The sequence below is a fragment of the Leptonotus elevatus genome, chromosome 10 (assembly GCF_054856555.1).
Source record: "Leptonotus elevatus isolate MCC_2025b chromosome 10, RoL_Lele_1.0, whole genome shotgun sequence".
Lineage (NCBI taxonomy): Eukaryota > Metazoa > Chordata > Actinopteri > Syngnathiformes > Syngnathidae > Leptonotus > Leptonotus elevatus.
Genome location: NC_141248.1, coordinates 5889105 through 5905683, shown reverse-complemented (window position 1 = coordinate 5905683; position 16579 = coordinate 5889105). Strand labels below are relative to the sequence as shown.

Genomic DNA, 16579 nt, shown 5'->3' with positions numbered 1-16579 from the left:
ACAACAAATACATTGAATGCATCTAATGCATCATTTGTGCGCGGGGGGAGATTGTGTAGGTCGATAAGAGACAGATAGGCGCAGAGAATGAGAAATATTTACACGGATGCGAGCTGTGCAGCCAATATAAGCTGCATTTGGCGTTTATTGGCCGGGTCATCTGTACACACACTTAACATATCAATACAAGCTATATTAAATATACATCAACGGTGATATGATGCCTATCTCTCTGATTAGTCCCATGTCTGTTTTTGAATTTCAGTTCACCTTTTCACTTCTAGTTTGGAGGCACAACAATCCTTTCAAAATGAGATTTATGAGATAGGCTATATTTTAATTATGACTCAACAATGATACGAACTATTTATGAAAGATATCACCCTTAAAAAATATTTACTTTGGTCAGTTGATCCATTAGTTTCCATTCCGTGTGTCATCACACACTTTAGAATCTACCAAATCCTTTAATTGATGTCAGGCGTTCAATGAGCTGCCTGTATAGGACACTCCCATTCACCTTAGTCAAATGTGACCTTTTTCCAATAGTCTGCTTTTAAAATTGTATAAAAGAATGCTTGTAAACTAAACACTGTGTTTATAAGATAGCATTAAATGTAATGCACTATTTATGGGTGACACTTGTGATTAAAAAAAAATGTAAACACACGCACGCACACACTTTAATACTGTGGCATCTACAGCAGCCCCGGTGGTGCTCTGATGGTCTCCTAGACAACAGAGATAACGGTGCAGAAGTTTTCCATATCGGCCCTGGAGTCTATTATAGCGCGGGATTAGCTTTTCCGAAAAGGTCAGACGCAAAGTCACCAAACCTGCTTTTTTTAATCCTGCCCCTTTCTCCTTGCTTGGCCCCATCTCGAACCTGCATTCATAAACATTGCATATGCCATTTCATTTGATGAAATTAAAACGAAAAGTGTTGCGCATGTGCGTGTACTTGAAAATTGACAGAGCGGAATGAGGAGCCGGCTCCGATCCGCAGCTCAAGGCCCCGATTGACTGTTATGTAGCGACCCCTGGTGTGGAGGCGATGCAATAGCACCCTTGAAGAGCAACCATGTGTGAGATTGATTCCAGTGCACTTTATGCATGGATGTCCACGAAGGATTGAGCCATTTAGACCTTGTAACGATGAAGTGAGCCCCCAAAAAGGGAGTGAGACTATTTCACAGCTGGAATGTTCCAGCTGGGATTCCCGGTGGCTGCACAGGAAGTGAAAGGAGCTCTGACAGGAAGTGTGCTCTCATGGTGGGTCAGCATTTGGGCGGCGAGAGAGGGAGAGAGATGTTTCCTGTTGGCGCTTGCCACATGTTTAGACGCCTCGCCCGCAGTCTGATGGCCTTTTTGCTTTTTCAGGTCACCCAATAGCTCAACCTGACAACCTTTTACATGCTTTATGGTGAGTCTACGAAGTATTAGAAGAGATGAGTGGTATTCAAAGGTAGTGCTAAATTGGTCCTCTTCTGATGCGCTCACATTTCAGAGTCAATTTTACCCATGAAAATTAAGGGAGGCAGCATGGTGGAATAATCTGCTCTAAAGTCAATTTATTGCTAAGAAACATTTATTACCTGCACAGTCAGTGTTTTCAATCATATTTAACATTCTTAATGACCACTGATCCACCAGTTTCTAATATATTCACACATTCACCATTTGCTACTCCTGAATTCACCTTTCCACAGTCCTCCATTATTCACTGAAAACCTCACCTTTAAACTGCTGTGTTCAGACTGAAGTCCTGTATAATAGAATTTTGGTTTTCATGACTTAATCTGCTTCAAAAAGTCTGAATAGAACCAGATAGTTCGAAAACCAAAGCAATACATCCAATTAATCCATTCCAGACATCGAAATATAGAGAAAATATATTTTATAGAGAGTAAATAAGGTTTAACATACAGAAAACAATGTGAAATAAACAGAAATGATTGATGAAATGGGTAAATAAATAGTAAAAGAGGCATCACATTTACCTTTATAAAAAAAAATGTATAGAAAACATTGATAAGGGGAGCTGGCCATGTTTATACTTTGCTACAAGTTTCTTCTTGAATTTTATGGTGCTTCTCATCTTCCTTATCAAAGTGAATGTCCTTTGGCTTCATGTTGGCATTTTGAGCCATCACACTCAATAGATAAGAACAAAAACTTTCCAAATGCTTCCGATGAACGCGAGGTGACGCTCAGCCATATGAGGTGTTGCACCCGGTAATTCAGTAACGTGTCAATGTTTTGTTTTTTCATGAAAATGAAACTTTTAATTCATGAGAGGTATACAGCACTGTAGATGTTTGACCAAATGAACCATTATTGCCTCATATCTGTTGGACTTCCGATATTTTGCTAAGAAATTGGTATGGCGTTTGTGTAGATTCTCGGTCATCAAGGTCATGGTTGAGAATCAGCATTTCATTTGCGTCTCAAATTGTGCCAGTTGCCTGTTGTCTTTTCATACTTTTGTTTTTTTGGTGGGGGTTGGGGTACATGACCCCAGCCCCCATTTCATGTAAATTTCAGCATACAGGATATCCCCAATTATTTGCGTTTTTTTTTAAATATATATAAACGCAATACTTTCCTATTTCAGGAATAGTGGAATCTTGATTTAATGGACTAATAGCGGGTAGGGGTCGTCGGTTAAAGACGATTGTCTGTTAAAGCAACACCACGGAGCTTTCAGCTTTTGTTGATTATGGCGGCACCATATGGACAAAAGTGGTAATGTTTTGCCTGTAGGAATACCAAATTTCCCATCAGCACCATCGCGTAGCGTCGTCTTTGAGCTCACGCCAGAGAGTGAAAGCCGGGCCAATGTTGATCCTTGATTGTCCTTTTATCCAGGTAACCTCTCTTTTTTGTCTCCTCAGACAAAACGTTTTGGTTGTAACTTGTTTTTCAGCTTCTGCGATGACAGTCGCAATCGCATGTTCGAATCGACTTCCGTCTTTGTAACTAATGAGGAAAGAGGGAAGTGACGTATATCGTAAAGCAGTCCACATTCCTGACACCCTTTTCAAAGTTGCTTAGTGCCAGTAAAAGTGATACTGCCCCCCTCAGGCCTTGACAAAGGTACCATTCAACTAGCTGTAAGTCAATAGAAGGTATGAAAATATTTTTTGAAGGTTGAAAAGTTCCTAAGTATTGCTTTAAACTGAAATCATTTTTTTCGTAGAGTAAAACTACAGTACAAAATTTTTGTAAATAAATATAAAGAAGCTTGAAATTGAAAGTTTTAAAGTTAGCTACGACGTTAGCGAGGGCGTGCTTCCTTTTTTTCACCTCCGTTTCAGTTGGATGCTATTAAACAGCAACTATAGATATTAATATGTAGATACGACACGCACCTTTTGAGCTTGAGTTGATGCTAAGCTAACGTCGATGCTTTTCATTGCATTTGCTGGGAATGTCACACCTACCAACATGGCCGCCAAGTTGGGATGTCTGTTAGCCTGCTCTAGTATGCACTGTATATAACAGAGGCACAAATACGCGTATAAGTCTTAAATTTCAGAAATCTAAATAGGTCTTACATGATATATTGCTGTGTTATGTCATCAACAACTTCTGAGACCTTTGGCGCATAGAGGTGTTTAAATAATACACATCGAGGAGGGATGAGTCAGAGGATGCAGATGTGGCCACATGAATTGAAACTTCCGGCCCATCAAAGCAGTTAGTGTCAGTTTGATGGACTCCCGATCCGCAGGCCGCAGACGCTCGAGCGACTGTTGCCTCATGCAAGAAAAATCAAGAGGAAGGGATTTATAGGAGAAGGCGCGATCCGAAGCGGAGATGTGATGGCGAGATATGTGGATTGCGAGAGGAAAAATCTCTTTGTCTCGGGTGAGCTCGGTGGACAATCAAAGTTTCCTATCAGCTGTGGAGTAGGGGAAATTGGCTGCCCTGGGAAGGAGAGGGCCACTCTCACAGCTAATGGGAAGTGCCCCTGTCACTAGACTCAGGTCTGATAGAGAAAGTAGGAAATGTGTCTGTGTGTGCGCGCTTGTGAACAGAGAGCAGTCTGACGGGCTCGGCGACTGTCATGCGATCCAAGATGATACAACATCTAAAGTAGAGCTTCATCTGCCGCTTATCCCCTGCACCGAGGGACTTCGATGAGCCGCGCAGCCTTGTTTTTTACGGCCAAACTTGTCCTGAGAGGCATGACCATCGCTGCTTTGATGGAGCGCCATGTGGCACAGATCAGTGGGTCTTAGCGGGACTTGTGGACAGTCGCAAACAAGGGCGACAAGGGAAGAGGATTACTGTCTCGTCGATACAAATCCACACCGAGAGGGAGGTTGACATCGGCGTGCGCGCAGATAGGCCCGGCTCGGGAAGGGGGGGAAAGTGTGTAAACGTCGGCATTTGGGAGCAAGATGGCAGCAGGCTTTTGATGCTTGTCTTGCCGGCCTCCGTTCTCCGCCTCCAAGAATGCGTCTCCCCGCTCAATCCTCGGCATGAAAGTGCCATCTCCTCGCGTCTGTCAGCCCGCTCCTCGCAGCTGCGACGAGGGCCACAGACGCCCTCATTGTCCTCCCGCCCCTCGCTCGCCAACACGCGTCCGCGCGCGGGCGGATCACACCTGCCACCTGCGACGGGGGCCGCTACCTGAGGGGCAGGGCTTCTCATCCATTGCTAACCCGTCATCCCGGCAGCCTGTCACTGAGGAATGACGGCTCACAGAAGCGCCGTTGTGAGGAAAGGCCTTCGTTTTAAGCAGAGCCAGGCGGACTCGGGAGGGGAAGGTGTTGGGTTCACGTTCACATTTCCCCTTTTGGATGACATCCTTTTATGCAGGGGCGAGAAGGATTGAATGGGTGCGTGTCATAGCAAGCGTGCGTGCACATAATAACACGGTGACAGTGAGGGTGGTGGCTCTGTCTTGGTGATTTATGAGAGTGCGCCGCGAAGGGTCTTCTGAGCAGGATATTGTTCCCCGACTGGTGACTTCTGCCGCTCGCTTTCTTTGTGCGTCTCGGTGTGTACGTGGGCATTTTCTCCCAGCGAGAAAGATTAAGAAGGAAGTAGCTGCAGGTGAGACAACCCCCACTCCGTGTAATCAATCACCACCACGTCACCGCCGCCAAAACCTTGCGGATTACCCTTTTAGCTGCAACATAGTTTGCCGCCATAGTTGCTTTAATTTTTGCATATTGATTATTTCTGGCAGATAAAGAGCACACACTGCATCATTACTCCCCTTCAGGAAAGGAAGATATTAATCAGCTTCATGCATGCGAGTACCTTACAGCTCAACCACATGGGCCAAGTAGTCCCACACCTTGCACTAACCCCCTCATCCACCTCAAACACGCGTACGCCACATCAGGATACAGTGCTGCACACGAATTCCGGTTCAAACAGTATTTTGCTCGACTGACGCCAACAGATAAACCGCACTTCTTCTGTGACCAGTAATCACATCCTGGGCCAGAGGACATGTCGGAAAGTGAAAAAAGGCCTAAAATCATCAAGACGAGGCAAAGCGAAGAAGCAAGGGCCTCGCCGTCAGTACTTTCAGGTGACACTAGCTTTTAAGTAGCATTCGAGCCGGCAAGTCAACCGTAAAAAAACATTTCTTGACGATATGTTATATGTCACTAATCCAAACATGACATTCTGATTAATATTGCATTTTTGGAATATAAATTATGAAACAAAATCCATCCGTTATTATCCATCTCAGGGGGCGGCCATTTTGCCACTTGCTGTTGACTGAAGATGACATCAATGTCGCTCAGAGCTCAGGCAACAACCAATCAGAGCTCACGTGTTTTCTGATGCTGCGCTGTGATTGGTTGTTACCTGAGGCCTGTGCAACATTGATGTCATCTTCAGTCGACAAGTGGCAAAATGGCCGCCCCCTGAGATGGATAAAAACGGCATTTTGCTGTTTAACTCATATTCCACTAACGCAATATTAACTAGAATGCCATATTTAGACTAGTGGGGCTGCATACAACATATTGTTAAAAAAAAAATGGAGGTTGACTTCCCCTTTAAGGCTATAATGTGCGGTCACTTCATATCTACTTATCAAAGGCCGTACTTCCGACTCAGCATCTGTGCCAGGCTTGAGTAAAAGTCTGAGAAAGACACATTGTGTAAAGGTTTGGTGACCTGTTTTGCAATAGGCATCCTTTCTGTCTTTTTTTCCATTTCATTTGAATCTATCAGCTAAATGTTTGATATTTAAAGACAGACCATACATTCTAAGGTGTTTATTTTACAATGCACTCCATCTTGTAACCTATCTATATGTCTAACCTATCTATTGGCCATATGGCCCAGCCCTAGCTACCATCCATGTGAGCGTCTTTGTATTAACCATTGATTTATTTTATGTTCAAGGTCAAATATTAATGTTTCTCTAATGCATTATTTATTATTTTCATGCACTTCTATTAAAATGTTGACTTTTGTGCTGCTGGGAAATGAAACTAGAGACCTCAAAGAGGCTATTTGTAGAGAAATCTCAAAATCGACATTTTCAACCTCCTGCACTATTATGGTCAAATACGAGAGTTGTTACCAGAGCGGGTCACATATACTTTTTAATAAATAATTTACCGAACATTTAATATATGTGTTGATGGTGCAGCAAAAAAGTTATAATGTAGTTCCTGAGCTGGAATTTTTAGGCAACTGCATATAAAGTTTTACCGCAATTAAGAGTGACTTAAGTTCTGAAAAGTAATGAAGTGAACAATCAACAGTTTGGCAGTTTCCATTGAAAAGATTGAATGGTGTTGGATGTGTTTTAGTTCCAAGCAGTAATTGTCATCTCGGTCCAATTTGGCACTCAGACTCACTTTTACACATTTTGCATCTTGTCTTTGATGGATGCCTTTGTTTCTATAATAACAGTGATACTGAATGCTGCTGATAAATCCCGTTCATCTATTATTCAAACATGTATTTTCAGTGACAAGGATCATTTCTCATAGCGATCGTTATTAGTTTTGTCGAGCATCTTTTGAATTGCTTTTAATCACCGCTCATAAGTTGTGGGGCCAGCAGTAAAGTCAGAGCGGCCTGATAGCATCAGCGCATTGCAGCAAGCATGTAGACGCGAGCTCAGTGGTCTGCCGGACAGTCTCGGTCGCCGGTGTGCGCGCGTTCGAGCGGCCCGCCTGCTGTGAGAATGAGTTTGCTCCATCTCCCACTGCTGCAAAAATCAACTGGAGCGCAAACAAAACTGCCATTGTGTGGCCTTTCGGCGGCACCGAGCATCGGCGCGAACGGACATTGTCTTTGCTTTCCCCTGCCATGTACTTTCAGAATGATTATTGTATGCGCATACAATGTTAACATTAGTATTGTGAGGGGAAGGAGGCCTGTTATTATGGGACAGGAAGTGACCTGCCAGGACCCATGATGACCTCAGAGGGAAAGCAGTGACCTCAGACTGACCTCCATGGCCTTGATAGGTGCTGTACTCTGCTACACTACAACAACAATGCACTGGAAATCCCCTCTGTTGTTGTAAAGTGTGCTTTTATACATCCTATTTACTTTTCAAAGGTTATTTTCATCCAGAAAATCAATATGCCTTGATTAGCATGACGAAATGAAGTGCAACACACTTCTGTTCAGGGAAACACGAACGTTGCAGTTAAGGCGTTTCTAATATAAGGGCGCCCCCATGTGGCCATTACTTCCTTTGGTAGGTAGTTTGTTTACTGAGCACACATGCCTCACACTAGTTCGGAGTTTGGGTTTCAACTCTTGAAACTCAGTTTGAATATTCTCTTCGTCCTTGTGGGGCTTTTTTCTAGGTATGCTAACTTCATCGCAGATTCCAAAAACGTGCACATTGGGTTCATGTAAGAAAAGCATCAAGCAAAGCCCTTTTTCACACTGTATTTAGCAGAATGCAGCCCACCATTGTCAAACCCATTTATTGTATATGTGTGTTGCTGGTGAAGTGATTTATTTTGGCAAAACTTATTTACAAGTAACGGCACGATTAAACTTGCAAAGTTGATTTTATTTTTTGAAACAATTAACGATGCATCATGATGTGGCCATGGACTTACATATGAATGGACTGTCAAGGCCACTTCCGTTGGGAGAAGTGAAGCAACTGGCGGCCATCTTACGTTACCATTCACTAAGGCTGCCTAACTTCAAAGGTACAGTGTGTAAAAGTTGACCACTACATGTCACCAAATACAATACAGCCAAAGCAAATGCATTTCCAAGCACATGAACTACGGTGACTCAGAGAGGCCAAACATTGCAAGCCTACCACCAATATTCTTTGGCATGAGCGAGGGAGCGCCTCAGCGAGCGATAGCAACTTGGCAGCCGGGGAGAACTCCAGCAAGCGATGCCGAAATACAGAGCGAGATGGAGTTAGCCAGAGCATCTTAGCTAACAAGAGCAGCTAGTGGGAGTTAGCTGAGCCATAGGCTTGATCGAGCGGCTAGTCATGTCATCTTTATTTATATAGCAGTGGAAGATGCTAGTAAAAGCTTTCGAGAGCAAAGCACTCAATCACAGCACTCAGCTACGACCACCTGCAGGCCCCAGCTGTGGCTGTGGACCCATTGGGGTCGGACACTACCTGTAAGCAGGGCTAACTACGTTCACAAAGTTATCCTTTGGGCATCCGTAGCAGAAGATGGCAGTGAAACATGTCAGCCTCTTGTGAGGCTCCAGCCACGTAATATAATTGTGGATTATATACCTACGATTATACCCCCAAAAAATGTACGTTGTGATAGGACTTTTCTTTTTTTTTTTTTGCATGTAATTGATTTTTTTTTTTTTATGAAATACACACTATGTTTTTAAAACGTAGATTTTTCCACAGCATTTTCATGTTATTTTCTGCCTCTATGGTGAAAATTTCAGTGTATGACAGTCTGTGAGAAGCACTACATGTGCATTTCATTGCTAAGAAAAAGATTTTCTTTTTCTCTTATATGGTTTATCTCCCGGTGTTACTCAAAGATTAATCTGCATCATGTTGTAAGAGCCATTAACAATCAAGTGACAGTTAAGTAAAGCCCATCAGGAAAAAAATTGCTGCAAAATGTAAACCTCACAATTCACTATACTGAGATAACGGATGATGCAAACAGTGACGGTTCGCTCTTTGCGAGGCTTTCATGACCTACCGTAAGACACACACTTGTTAATTTTTTTTCAGTAAAAAAAAAGAAACAAAACTTGTTATCAGTAAAAGTGGCAATGTAAGATGGCAGCCCTCTGGCATCCGCCGTGAGGGTCCTATTGACAGTCCATAGGTGCGGCAAAATCGTAGTTTTTACTTCCTGGTAGGCTGCTATCTCAGCACTTCCAAATATGGACATGCTACAAATTGGTAACTTCCCGTTGCCGCGACTCCTTCACACTGATTGAGTGCAGTGTGAAAAGGGCTTCAATGGTAGTCTTGATGTTCCCTGCAATTGGCCGTTGACCAGTCCTGGGTGTATCCAGCCTCTTGCCCTAGAAGTCAGCTGCGAACCTTAATGAGCACAAACGGCATGCAGAAAATTGACGTGCAAGCTTATTAAGCTACAACAAACTGAAGAGGTTGTTACTCCAATTTTTATTTGAAATTTGACAGCCTTACATTTTTTCCATCCCCATGTCTTTTCTCACACAACATAGTCTCATGAATTCCCAAATCTCAGTGAAAACACCACCTCTTACAAAGCCACTAAATGTAGAAAATATGACTAAATTACAAAAAAGTGACAAACATAAAAAAAATCAGAGCTTTTTCATTATTATGGGAAAGTAGGAAAACAAGAAATCGTACAGTAAGTGCAAACTGGAGAAAATGGGCCAAGATCAGTAACCAATCACGCCTAACCGCTTAAGAAAATGTTCATGTCGAATTAGTGTATGTGAGCAAAGACATCAGTGAACACTTACGCACTTTTTAACATTTTGCAAAACCTAACCAAAAATTGAGCTTTAAACAGAGGCCATGTAAAGTCAGAGCACATGTGACAAAGGGAGCGCTCAACAACCTGTGATCCATTTTATCACAAGGCACGAGTGTTTGGATAAACCCGCATGATGACACATTACTGGCTGGACACGATGTGAAATGCATGTTTGTCACATTTATCGGGGTCGTCATACATACATACATGATTGGCTGCGGGGCGAGTGTTGATGTCTTGTTTTAGAGAGCATCCAGCAGGCTGTCGATACGGCAGATGAGCTCTTGCCTCTTGCTGGACAGAGTCTTGTCGTTCTCGATGTACACCTCCTTCTTCACCTTGCCGGCAACCAGTCGCTCCGCCTCCTGACTGGCACGGATCACCAGATCTTTCACCTGGCCGTCCAGCTTCTGCACCTCCACGACCTGGCCAAGAGATGATGACGACCGTCACTCAACTGCATCCCGGTAATCATACAATCATCACGCACCTTGTCGGCCAAATCGGAGCCTTCGGCCTTGAGGCGAGCGTGCAATGAGCTGATCTCGTTGGTGAGTGTGCGGTAGTCCGCCTCGAGGGCCTTACGGCCGCTGTTGAGGGCACCCGTGTCGCGAGATTGCTTGTAGCGGTTGACCACCTCGTCCATGTGTCGGTACAGGCCCAGACGCTTGTTGACCAGGGTTAGCACCTGCTCGGTGATGGAAGCCACCTTCATGCGCACTTCGGCTGCTGGGTCCTGAAGGAGGAACACACACAAAACATGAGTATCACGTGAGTCAAATTATTTTATTTTTTATAACAATACTGCTTCTGTCCAGTAGATGGTGACACAGAAGTGGATTTTCACTCACGTCTCCATCCAAACCATAGTCTTAAAAAAAAAAAAAAAAATCCTGTCCATTCCGAAATCCAGGGCAACCAGAAGCACCATTGCCTTATGGTTAATGTAGTTCTTTTGACTGACCTTAGAGTGTACGCTCATGGAAATAAAATAAAAAAATGGCTGCACATCTGTCCAAGGTTTTTTCCTACTGGACAATTTCCGTCCGCTCCATTTAATACTGTACTGTCCCAAACCCGTGATCTATGGTAAAAGTTGACTCCCCCCAAAGTTGTCTGAAAACAAACCTTGGTGATGGCGAAGTCCATACGAACATAGATGATGACGGTGAAGAAGAGGATGTAGAAGGCTGCAACAACCAAGAGAGGCTCCTGCAGCATCAAGATCTTATTGAAATTGTAGTGAACCTGCAAATCACAAAACAACATGTACACTATTAATACTATTACGTGCTTATTCAGTGATGGTCTTCTTGGGGGGGGGGGGGGGGGGGGTTGTTGGCCGTCAGTGGCTGGAAACGACGCTGATGTGTGAAACTCTGAAGTCGTGTCATCTACCCCGTAGGAGCACATGACAATAAAATGACTGGCCAAGCATATTTGTGCTTTTTCTTCCAATATGAGCTTTTTGTTTGACAGTGTAGTGTGTGTTTTTTAAAGTATTGTGAACTTTTTTATTTTTTATTATTATTATTATTATTATAATTATATCGCCAACCTCCCTACAATATTGTGATAATTATGGTATCGTGAGGTTCTTATCGTGATAATTTTCATATTGTGATGTTTGGATATCGTTACATCTCTACAGTATAAAAAAAAAAACATTGCTTAGTTCTAGGGGTGGGCGATATGACAATATTTGATCATTCAAAGAAATGCAGGGCTCATGATCTGTCATTTCTGTGGAATCGCCTGATCACATTTCAGCACAATTTGACCGTCAGCTCATTTTCTGCCACTAAATGAAAAAGACAGCCATGCAGCCTGCCCCTATTTGACAGCCAATCAGTGTGGCCAAGTACCGCACACACCAGAACTCTTTTGTTATTGTTTTGCTGCTTTATAATTAATATTTTTTCACAAAAAAAAAGTATTTATTATTAGTGTTCATTTTCACAAACTAATAAGTGTAGCCTTACTAGCATAGTATTTATTCAATACTACTCTAATTTAATATATATTTCATATTAAAAGAAATCGTGATAAGATCAAAATTGTGATTTTATAATAAAAAATCATGATATTCAATTTCTGCAAGATCGCCCACCCCTACTTAGTTCACAACAACTTATTTGTGACCACCCTAAAGGCATATATAGGAAGACTGCACACTTAAAATTTTGAAATTAAGAAGGCTTTTGGAATAGAGGTGAAACTTCAAAGAAGATGAATCCAGCTGATTCAATGTAGCCTCAGTGAATTATTATAACCCCCATGACTGGGAATATACATTCTACACAGACATGAGACTATTCCAACCTTGTATCATTCGATTTTGGATGCACACCATTAGGCAACAGCTGGTTAAAGAAAGGTCCAAACATGAATCCCTCTTCATAAAGCAGTCTTACCACAACATCTTGAATGTGCTGCTCCACCAAATTCTTCTTGGTGGCGACAAGCACGGGTCGGCCAAAGGTGTCCAGGTACGTGTAGTGCAGTTCATTTGGCATGCGATCAATTTTGTATGGCGTATCCATCTGGATGTTTCTGAAGGAAGCGAAGCGGGCAGTAAAATAAAAGGGCATACATAGTTAAACTAAATATATGAATAAAATACAAATGTTGATTGTTGAAACTCACTTGGCTCCCTCTGGCAAGATGATTTTGACAGTCATAGAGTCAATGACCTGGTCGTCATAGACGTGGTCAACCAGTCTCATTTTCAGTGCATACTGGTCCCCTGAAAGATCATTAAGAAGGCCTGTGTTATATGTCAAAGTCACAGTAATGAGTTCTTTATACGCTCCCACACATTTTAAATGTTTACTTATTTATCATACACTTATATTAAACCCTAAATACACAATGACAGTGAATAACATAAGCGTGATTCCGCCTAAAAAATGCACATTGAACATGCACGCTCACGACGAAAGCAGATGTTATGTCTCACAAATAAGCCAAGTTTGTGAATAGCAAAGTCAGTAATTGGTTTATTTGTATTGATAAGTACTTATAGATGTCACAGATGGAAGCAGAGCACATTTTGCCTAAATCAAGGGACTTAAACATAGTACCTTAACATCAAGATGAGTAAAATATTGACATTTTTATTAGACAATGTTTAGGCCTTCTGCAAATTTAAAGTTTAATCAAAGAAAGGATACAATAAAAATAACTCGCAATCCAATTTTCGGATGCCAAACCGCAAATAACCAAGGGTTCAAATAATAACTAAAATAACCCTTGTACTGACTCTGCAGTCCAACAAGTAGACCCCTCAAAAAGTCACTCTAATAATTTACAGTTCATTAAATAGGTTAGGATTCTCTGTGGAAAAATGTACTGGTTAGGATTCTCTGTGGAAAAATGTACTTATTTTAACCCATTAAGGCCGGGAGCACGTGATCGCGCTTCTACCGTTAAAGCTGGGAGCGATCCAGCGCTATTTAAAGCCATTTAAAGCCGAGATAGCGTATAAGTCATTTTGTTTCGTTTTGACCAATTCTTGGTCTCTTAGCCGATAAAATGCATCAGAGTATGCACGCGAGGGTGACGTGGGCCTCGTAGCATATCTTGGAATTTTATTTGAGCATTTATGGCTGCCGCAGATTCTCGGGAGTTATGAAATAAATGGCGCGATTGACAACTGCGCGGGAGGAATTCTAACCGGTGTAACGAGTCGACAGTGACATACAGTTAAGAAATATGTTCATAGACAATAAGGATGTTGAAAATTTCAACGGCTTTGTAATGGAATGGACGACGAATAATTACCACTTGATTACCCGAGGTTATTACAACTATGCGCTCTAGTAAGGAGGTAAATATACCCGCAGATGCGACATTTGTTTGTTGATTTAAAAAATATATATATATTGAAGGTTTATAATAATAAACTTATGTTTGTGTGAACGCCACAAGTGTAAGCTCGGAAATGTTTTTGGAATTATGTTTCTATCTGCTTCAAGAGTTGAGATAAAAAATATTTTTAATATTGTTGAATTTCCAGGAAAACTTCAGGTTTTGGGGAGTGACTCGAAAGTCACCCATAGGTTTTAGAGACATGTTTGCCAGGCACTTTAGGCCTTTAGGGGTTATTGCTGTCCACATGGTAATTGGAAGTCTTTCCAATCCACTCACCGAGAGCGTAGAGATACTCATAGCTGGGCAGGTTATACCCAATAATGTAGTGGGTCTTCCAGCCCCCAAACAAAGGGAAGCGAGGCCTGACCTCCACCTCCACGGAGTCATCCAGAATCTGCAGGTGGGAGGTGGAGATGTTTCCAATCTCATCCCTGTAGTAGACATCTTGCGCAGAAGCAGGAAGTATAGTCTGGAGAAGGGGAGATGATTGTCATATCAACAACAGAAATAAGTACAGTAATTAAGCGCAAGGGTATATTATACCTTGAAGGACTTGACAGACGAGATGCCGCTGTCTGACTGCCGCTGGTAATCGTAGCGTGAAAATGGGCCCTTCAGGACGGCTCCAGTGTGCCTCACATCAATGGTCTCCTCCACAGCGATGTTGCCCCAGTGAGACACCTCAATGGTGCGAGTAATGCTACTGATTGTGAGGAAGGGTGTGTTGTTCTCAAAGTGGATTTTCATTGCATCCTAGACATGAGAGGACATGCACAGTTAGAACTTTGTGACAGTTTCTACGAGCAAAGCTTGTCATCTTGCGATGAGCCGCACCTGGCTAAACTGGGGAATGTCACTGTAAGGGCCGTATTCAATTATGTCATCCATCTTGCTGGGATTGCCCAGTTTGGTGTAGCTCTCCACCGTTTTGGACGCCAGGCGAACGCGTGTCGTCTGACTTTGGGTGGGGTACGGCGAATAGAAGTAGTGGTTGCCTTGAAAAACAACCAGCTGGCGCTCGGCCTGTGTGATGTCCGAGGGGAAGGGCTGGAGGACGTGGCTGAATGTCATTTCCACCTTTACTTTAACCTTACCTCCCACAACCAATGTGGATGGAAGAGTTACTTTGAAAAAGAAACCGCTGTAAAAAAACAAAAGGATGCAGCGATTACTTAACAGTACATCAGCAAGGCTCAACGATGTATTTCTGCTACAAATGGATGTGAATGGTCCTTTACGTTAAGCCGTTAATTTTTGTTTCCTGGATCTTCAGCTGGCCATCATCCTCTTCATCACCTTGCACCTGTAAATACAAATTGTTTTAATTATCATTACCGACAGCACATTATAATAATTTGCTTAGTGACTTTGATACAGCATCCTTTAAAAGTACATTTAAAATTCTTATTTTATTGTGGATATTGTTTACATACACCTAATGTTAAAAGGGGTTGAGGTCACCAACACTATTTTATGTTTGCATGAAAAAACATTTATATTTAAACACTAGTTTAAAAAAAGTTTGCGAGTCACTTAGAAATGTCCCCCTTTTTTAAGCAAAACTGTTTTTTTTATGAACCACATCAATGTCTATATCGCATTTCTGATTAATTTACGTTTCTCAAAACATTTATGTTCCAAGAGAAATTATGTAAATCCCCAAACTGAAAATAAAACATTTCACATCCATATGACCCAGCCATACATGTAACATACATCACAAAGGCAATTCTTTCATTCTGAAAACGTCCCAAAATCATGCACAAATGTCCCCCCGCCCACTTTGGACACATCAGTAATGTCTGCTTAACTAAACGATTACAACTCTAGTTGATTTATTAATCATTTCAAGGTGCCGGTCACTACCTTTGTCCATATTGTGCGATACAAGTCTAAAGTAAAAATAATGTTTACGGTCTATAGAAGTGGGCGGGTCCTCATCTGCGCAATCGTAGCCGGAAGTACGCTACCCAGCGCATACGTGTCATTCAGTCACTCGAATCAACGTGCACGACTAAGAAAGCTAATGTTCAGCAACAGCAATTAAAAGCCATACCTCAAACAGTGCTTTGTTTCATAAGTAATAATAAACTAGGGTTGGCCATAAACAACTTATTAGCGATGATTGGCTGTTAAACCTACCGGGCCACTCATATTAGCATTTAGCTCAAGCTGTAGTCAATGCATTAAGAATTGCATATATTAGCTCAAGCTCCAATCAATATTGCTGGCACCATGCTAAATCATAACATATACGCACACGCGTTTGACTAATATTTGCTGTAACATGAGAGGTGCAGCAACAGTCGCGTGTCTGCATTAGGTAGCCAACAAGCTATCCGGCTAACAAGAGACCGTCGTTTCGCGGTGATGTTATATTCGCTCATTTTCTCACCGAGGCTCCAATGTATGCCATGTGTGGAAAAAGTTCAGGTTCCACGGTTAAAATGAAGCTTTGGACGTCGTAGCGTGCGTGGTTAGACATCGTAATGTCCGCGGTGATCTTGGCCAAATGAGTGCTCAGGTCCACCGTCCTCCTGACTTCGTCGTTGGCCAAAGTGGCCGAACACCGTGCAGCGGCCATGAGCAACAGGAAAGCGCCGAGCAGGGGCCTTCTAGCCATGTTTACGGTGGTTCAGACTTCGAATGCCGGGAGAAGAGCGTTCAGATTGAGGCGAACAAAGTAGAAAGGCCGTCACACCGCGCCGCTCTGCACGAGAAAAGATGACGCTTCATTCATAAGAACGTGATGACGTCAAAGGATTGCGCCGGAA

The 16579-nt window shown here is 42.5% G+C and overlaps 1 protein-coding gene across 1 annotated transcript; it reads right to left on the bottom strand.

Moving 5' to 3' along the window:
* Positions 1-9566: 9566 nt before the first annotated feature.
* On the bottom strand, positions 9567-16559 carry rpn1 (ribophorin I). The gene is made up of 10 exons (XM_086086096.1): positions 16201-16559; positions 15044-15108; positions 14640-14946; positions 14349-14558; positions 14082-14274; positions 12579-12678; positions 12347-12485; positions 11061-11180; positions 10423-10668; positions 9567-10357 (listed from the first exon to the last, which is right to left on the bottom strand). Exons 1-10 carry the CDS (start codon positions 16426-16428, stop codon positions 10175-10177), a joined length of 1791 nt encoding a protein of 596 aa, XP_085942222.1. The 5' UTR covers positions 16429-16559; the 3' UTR covers positions 9567-10174.
* Positions 16560-16579: the final 20 nt, after the last annotated feature.

Coding starts and splice junctions, on each gene's coding strand:
- rpn1 (XM_086086096.1), bottom strand. CDS start 16,428: ATGGCTAGAAGGCCCCTGCTCGGCGCTTTCCTGTTGCTCATGGCCGCT. Junction 14,559..14,639: donor ACATTCCCCAGTTTAGCCAG/GTGCGGCTCATC, acceptor TCTCATGTCTAG/GATGCAATGAAAATCCACTT. Junction 12,679..14,081: donor TGAGTATCTCTACGCTCTCG/GTGAGTGGATTG, acceptor ATGATCTTTCAG/GGGACCAGTATGCACTGAAA.